We start from the raw sequence: 6391 nt of genomic DNA on the forward strand, positions 1-6391 counted from the left end.
GATTACTTCAATAAAAAGTCACACTATATCCTGATTCATCCACTTTTATTGTGCACCACCTGCAATAGATCAGTAATAAATCGTCTTTAGAGATTTTAAAGCTCCTGTAAGATATTTGGTGTTTTTGGCGCCCCCTGTGGACAAAGGACGTAGATTTTACTGCTGATTTTTTGTGTGACAAACAATCTCAACCTGCTTTCTTTAAACGGTCAAAATAATTACTCATTTTCAGAATGTGTTGCAGCCGATACAGACGATAAAAATGATCGCATCAATCTTGAGGTTGATATTCGTGTTTGCTTTTTAGATGACATCATTTTTATCAGTATTATAAACCAGCAATGAGGGGCTTTCATTCACAGTATAAACTCTCAGAAGGTTATTTAAACCACATCCAGTAACTGGTTCTGATCTGACACATTTCTGACCCCAAAAGTTTCTTCCAAAGTTGATTTGAGCTTTAATAATACCTGAAATTCTTGTAATACAGTAAATGTGAACACAACGTTTCCTTCAACAGCTGTTAACTTCCTACAATCTCTTTCAGTGCTGAAGTTAAGTCTGGATATTTGTACTCGAATCCGACCTCTTGAGTCCTCTTTGGTATGACTTTCTGGCCCTGCGTGAGCACGATCGCCCTCTCAGAGCCCATCAGGGTGTTCATGACAAAGCCAGGCACAGGAAAAATGGTTGGCCTCCTCAAGACCCGGCCCAGTTCTTTAGTAAACTCGTAGTTGGTGTTCAGTGCAGGTGCGACTCCGTTCAACACGAGTTGTGAAGGGGGAGGGGTGTCGGCGGGGGGCTCCAGGGCGTGGGCGATGATTCCTGCCAGGTCGGAGACGTGGATCCAGGGAAACGGCTGTCTTCCTGACCCCAGAGTGCCCCCGAGGCCGAGCCAGAAGGGCAGCAGCATCTGCTTCATGGCACCTCCATCGCGACCCAGCACGGCCCCTGGTGGACCAACCAACAGTCACCGTTCAGTTACACAACATTACTCAAGAGTGCAAAAAGAAGAGGGCTCGGTGAAAGGTCGGCGCTCTCAGAGAAGAACTGAAGAAGTTTAAAATAAAGTTAGACTCTGATTAACTCAATACATTTTCATGAAGCGATTAGTTCTTTCTCTGGATCCTGTCTGAGAGAAGGAATCCACTCTGTGATATTTTTTACAAGAATAATTTGATGTTAATACTTTTTAATGTCACTCATGTTTAAAGGTCTTGTAGTCATCCATCAGGAAAAAGTTAAACTGCTTAAATCTAAAAGTGAAGCTGCAACCCAGTTACTGACTCACAAAGACCCTTCAGGTAAATCTTCTGCTGATACATTTTTATATTCTAAATAAAAACACAAAGGGAGAAACAATTGTTCTCAAACAGAAAAGAGCGCTGGAATATGTGCTCACTGGACATTTCACAATCAGAATAAGTGAACTGTATGTAAAAGTGAAAACAAACCGGGTCTGATGACGACTTGTTTGGTGGTCGTGGCCACACTCTCAGGAAGAAGCGCAGAGGCCTCCCATTCTTTCACCAGTCTGGAGAGGAGGTCAAATGGTGTCCATGCACTGTCCTCCGTGTACTCAGCTGTCAGGCTGGGTTTGTAACAAGCTGTGGGACGACAACATGAAGCGTTTACACTCTCTGTGTGAGGCGTGACCTGCTTCAGTAAATCACACCATGGACACTTACCTACTCCTGACACCAGGACCCAGGAGTGAGGAGGACTCGGTGAATCAGCGATAGCTTGAGCCAGAGTTTTAGTGGTGTCGACGCGACTGGAAAACAGATCCTTTCTATAACTTTCATTCCACCTGAAAACAGAAACAATAAAAGGTTGAGATCTGCGTACAAAAAGACAGCTTGTGTCCACGACAACTCTTTCTGAACAGTAAACAAAAAAAGTCCTGTGAGGAGTCTCAGCAACTTTTGAAACATGCTGATATGACTACTGATGTCTCCTCTTCGTGACCTGCAGCAAGATAAAAGATGTCTATGTTTTCATCACTAATGTGAAGAGGAGCTTTCAGTTCCATTTCTTGTTCACATAGACAAGAGAATAAATTGAAAGCTTAGACAATGCAGTTCAAACAGACAACATGGTCAGTAGTATTTGGGCGACTGAATAAAGCATGTATATGTGATTGTTGAATATTTCCCTCGACAGCCTTCATACTTGAGTAGCTCCTCTACCACATTTGGAGAACTGCAGGAATCTGTTTTATATTCACTGTGTGAGCCGTATTATTTGGTGATACTGGCTGGATCACAGCTAAGTTCCTACTAAAAACAATGAAGTGGGTGAGAGAAAGTAAATTGTGCTTTCCCCCCCCACAAAAACTCAAAAAACATTTCTCTATGGACTTGGCTTCAAGAATATCCACAAACTTTTGAACATTTTACTGTATTTGCATTTTGCAATGCCCAAAATAGTGGGGCTGATTTAAGTTGTCCCTCTCACCATCGCAGAGGGTTCATCAGATTTTCTCCAGCCAAGTTGACAGCGCCGTCACATGGTGGGAGGCCGTTAGACTCCAACTCACCCTGCAGAAGCACAATAGCACAATAGGCGTGTAAAAGACTGGATTTTGGAGCCCAGCACAGTGCTGTAGATTGCTCACAAAAGTATGATGGACACAACAAGCATTACAAGTCTGAATTAATTTGACATCATCATACCCATGTTATTTTTCCTGGACCAGGCTGGCGAGATACAATGGTAACCTCGTGACCTTTTGTTTTGAGAAGGCGAGTCAGTTCACGGCCCACAAAGCCAGACCCCCCTCCTACGGGACAATGAATGAATGATTAAAACTTAATTATTGCCCCAATAGGAGAATTTGCATTGTGGGATTTGCTGTAATCGTGTGAGCAGTGTTTAGTGATCAATAATAAAAAAAAAAAAAAAAAAAAAAAAAAAAAAAGACAATCAAGACGAAACAATCAGAGAGCTCCAGTGTTCTTGTCAGCTGCAGAGTTGTGCCACTGTTTTGATCAACAACATTTAATATTAAATATTGTGTTATATCCTATGAGAGAAACTGCATGTAAAAGAAAACCACAAACCAGACACAGATTATAGAGATGCAAGAATGGACAGTTCAAACCGCACAAAAGAAAAAAATTATGAAACTGCTTTTAAAGATATTTGCATAAACAATATGAAGTCAGTCTGCTGGGAAAAAAACGTTTTACTCCTGACTCCTAAACACTACACGGTAAGGACTGTGCGCATGCGCACTGTGCACGCTTACAAAACAGGCGTATGTGTAACTTATGCAAGCTTTGGACTGCAAATAAAAAAACATACAGACAGTGGTATGGATTTAACCAAACAGCTATGGTGCTGTAGTATTAAGTCTTTTGCATTGGCACAAGACGCAACACACAGCACTTTATGCCTACAATGCTAACACAAGGAAACTGCTAGCTGGAGGCGATATGTCACATTGACCTTTCGGAGATGTTTTAAAGAAAGAAGAATGTCTTATTCAGAAGTAATGTACATACCTATCAATATCCTCATGATGGTTACTCTTCTTCTTCCTATGTGAGTTCAAAAACAGGTGCAGGTGACAATGTTTCCTTTCGTCCTACTACTGTAGGCAGCAGCGAACACTGTGTAAAAGGCGTTTTAACTTTTTGGACCACTACGTGTTCCGTAGCTGGGAAATTATATACGTCATTTTGTAGTTCTTGGGTAGAAACGACTGCTTGGAAAGTGTTTTGTAGGGGCAGGTGCGATGTTTAATAAGGTTATTTTAATAAACGCTTACGTTTATTTTTGCCTCTAGCTGAAACAAGTTTGAGGGAATTTGGAGTTTATTAATTCGTTTTTTTGGTCGTTTTAGCTCAGTTTGGTTTGATTTGTTTGAATAGTACCTTTAATGTACGTCACACTCGAATTATTTAAAGTTTAATTTAGTCTAAATTGGGTTTATCTTCAAAAGATGAACGATTTGTTGAATGCATGGCTCATTAGTGTCACCAACATTTGAAAAGATGTAAAAGATAGCAAAAAAAAAACGCATAGAAAAGGAAAAGAATATTTAGTAGGGTACACCAATACTATAAAACAGGGTTGATATTATAAACAATATAATTTCTTGTGGATTAAAATATTGTCTTATTGTTTTTAGTGATTGATTTCTTTGGACGCAAGAATGCGCATTGACTATAGACTGTAAAAAGAAAAAAGAAAAAAAGAAAAATAATTGACTATATGACATGCATGTAAACACAATCCAGTAAATAACTGCTTTTGAAAATGATGAGCATTATTCATGCCCGTACATAAGATCATACTTTGTTAATAACATCGTATTCCTTAAGCGCTGTTTGGAGCTGTTTAATATAAAGTGCAGCAGACCCGGAAGCTGCATGTTCTGTGACGGAGGACAGAAACACGTGGTTTTGATAAAGACATAAATAGAGCCGCAGCCTCATCAGCGCTCTCTCTTCTTTGTTGCGGTGAAAGGGGGCAACACGGGCTGTGGTGGCGAATCAAGACACAACGTGTTTGAGCTTCATCTCTGGTAAATGTTAACATGTTCTTTGTGATTAGTTTATGATTTTATGTAGAGCTCAAGATGTCTTTAGATCTGCTTCACAGTGGTTATTACATCCTTGTTGATTTGGTTGTTAGCTCGCTGCTTCAGTATTAGCGCCAAACTGACCTCATGGTCTGTGCTGCTGAGGCCTTGTCCTACAGATTAATGCTCATGATGAAATCTTGTATCAGAGTTAATTACTATATGTATCAAAATGACTTAACAGCATGATGAACAGCAAGGTGTTATATGTTACTAAACACTTTCACTTTGATTGGTGACCTTAAAGCATGCTTGTCTTGCAGCCATGTGTATGTGCAACTATCAGCTCTCAGCTTTAGATTGATTCACATAAATTAAATAGAAATGTGCTTAGTTGATATTTTAAGTTTTACCTTGCTGGAATTTAACGTCATTAAAGGAGCTGTTTCTCTATTTTAAAGTAGTAACTGTATTAGGAAATAACTTTTGTTTTAGATTAAGAACAGTTTGCAAGCCACTAAAAACGTTTAAATTATCACAGTTTTAGAGAATTACTTTTAAATGTGTCCCACAAATTAAATCCTTAGGAAAGTAATAGTTTTTAAATAACCAATCCTGAATCTGAGTTCTGCATTGTCCAGTCAAACCTTAATGATGAGTTGCATGTGAGTCCGTGTTTCACCTGAACCTCATGATTATTCTTTCACTGCGCTGATGGGTTTGACTGTGCAGATACGCCAGGCCCTTTGTTCACTTTGTACATTGAATCTAACCTTCCTTTCCTTTTCTGTCTTAAGGTTTCCGAGCATGGGCTGGAGAATTCCCCTTCAGGTCAGTAGTTGACTTTTGAACTCAATCGTTGCACACTGTTGAATACACTAATCATAATGTGTCCTTTTGGTAGAATATGTCATTATAGCAATGCACAGTCTTGATGTAGCTCTGTAATGTAATGAATTCCAACCTATAAATTTGGTTTTAATGCAACACTACCTTCAGCCTCATATGTGATGCTCAACTAAAATCCAGGTATTAATTTATTCCTTTTGCTTTACAGGTAATGAGAACTCATCGTGAATGCTTGTCGACTGGATCGCCAAAGATACCAATTTGTGTTTAGAAGAACCTGAATTAATGTTAAGTTATATAATTGCGCACACTTGAAACCAGTAGTTATTACTTCTCTTAAAACGTATGTCTGCATATGTACTGTCAAAGTCTTGTATTGAAAGTATCACTTTGTCTGAACTGTGTATTTAACTGCTAATTAAAGCTACATTTGACTTTTTAAAGATGTCTGCTACTTAATTAGCATTTTATAGCTTTTAAATTGGGATACAGAATAGCAATCGGTGGCTTGGTCTTGATAGTAAAATTCTCTCCAAAAACTCGGATGACTTGTCTGTTGGCAGGTGGATTATCGAATTAAAGATGGATATAATAGTCTATAAACTAGATCAAAGAGATTAGTTTCAAGCGCACATGAATGGTGGTCGAGACTGTAGACTGAACCATCTTGCTGTGCAAAAATCTTCTGAAAAACTGGCCAAATGAACAGATTCACCTGATGACACCAGATGTGTTTTATCAATTGGACAATAGGGGGGAAATGGTTGGAGTTATTTCATGTACTTTATTAACCCGGTTTAGCACCAACGATGTGTAAATGCATAAAAATTAGGTGAAAACCATTATTGCTGTAAAATGATTTATACGATTGTAAAAAATGCTCAACTTATTTTATGAAATCTAAGGAGTTGGACCTTTAATTTCAATTTTTTTTAAATTAGGGGTAGATGTAGAACGGTTCAATTTGAGTGTTTTCCTGAAACAAAACCAGATACTAAAAAAGTTCAAATGTAC

At 38.8% G+C, this 6391-nt stretch overlaps 1 protein-coding gene and 1 long non-coding RNA gene across 2 annotated transcripts; one reads left to right on the top strand and one right to left on the bottom strand.

Moving 5' to 3' along the window:
- Nucleotides 1-28: 28 nt before the first annotated feature.
- Nucleotides 29-3672, bottom strand: sdr39u1 (short chain dehydrogenase/reductase family 39U, member 1). Its single transcript, XM_079349012.1, has 6 exons — nucleotides 3507-3672; nucleotides 2676-2782; nucleotides 2458-2540; nucleotides 1689-1810; nucleotides 1455-1607; nucleotides 29-951 (listed from the first exon to the last, which is right to left on the bottom strand). The coding sequence occupies exons 1-6, from the start codon at nucleotides 3520-3522 to the stop codon at nucleotides 524-526; spliced, it is 909 nt and encodes a 302-aa protein (XP_079205138.1). The 5' UTR covers nucleotides 3523-3672; the 3' UTR covers nucleotides 29-523.
- A 692-nt stretch (nucleotides 3673-4364) lies between these two features.
- On the top strand, nucleotides 4365-5820 carry LOC306827302. The gene is made up of 3 exons (XR_013779613.1): nucleotides 4365-4531; nucleotides 5326-5359; nucleotides 5586-5820. It is a non-coding gene; the product is annotated as an uncharacterized lncRNA (long non-coding RNA).
- The last annotated feature ends 571 nt before the right edge of the window (nucleotides 5821-6391 follow it).

Source organism: Symphodus melops, assembly GCF_947650265.1.
Source record: "Symphodus melops genome assembly, chromosome: 7".
NCBI lineage: Eukaryota > Metazoa > Chordata > Actinopteri > Labriformes > Labridae > Symphodus > Symphodus melops.

Excerpts from the sequence above, each read along its gene's own strand:
- sdr39u1 (XM_079349012.1), bottom strand. Across the intron at positions 1,608-1,688 it reads GGTCCTGGTGTCAGGAGTAG|CTTGTTACAAACCCAGCCTG; the intron begins GTAAGTGTCCAT and ends GTCGTCCCACAG. Across the intron at positions 952-1,454 it reads ACAAGTCGTCATCAGACCCG|GGGCCGTGCTGGGTCGCGAT; the intron begins GTTTGTTTTCAC and ends TTGGTCCACCAG.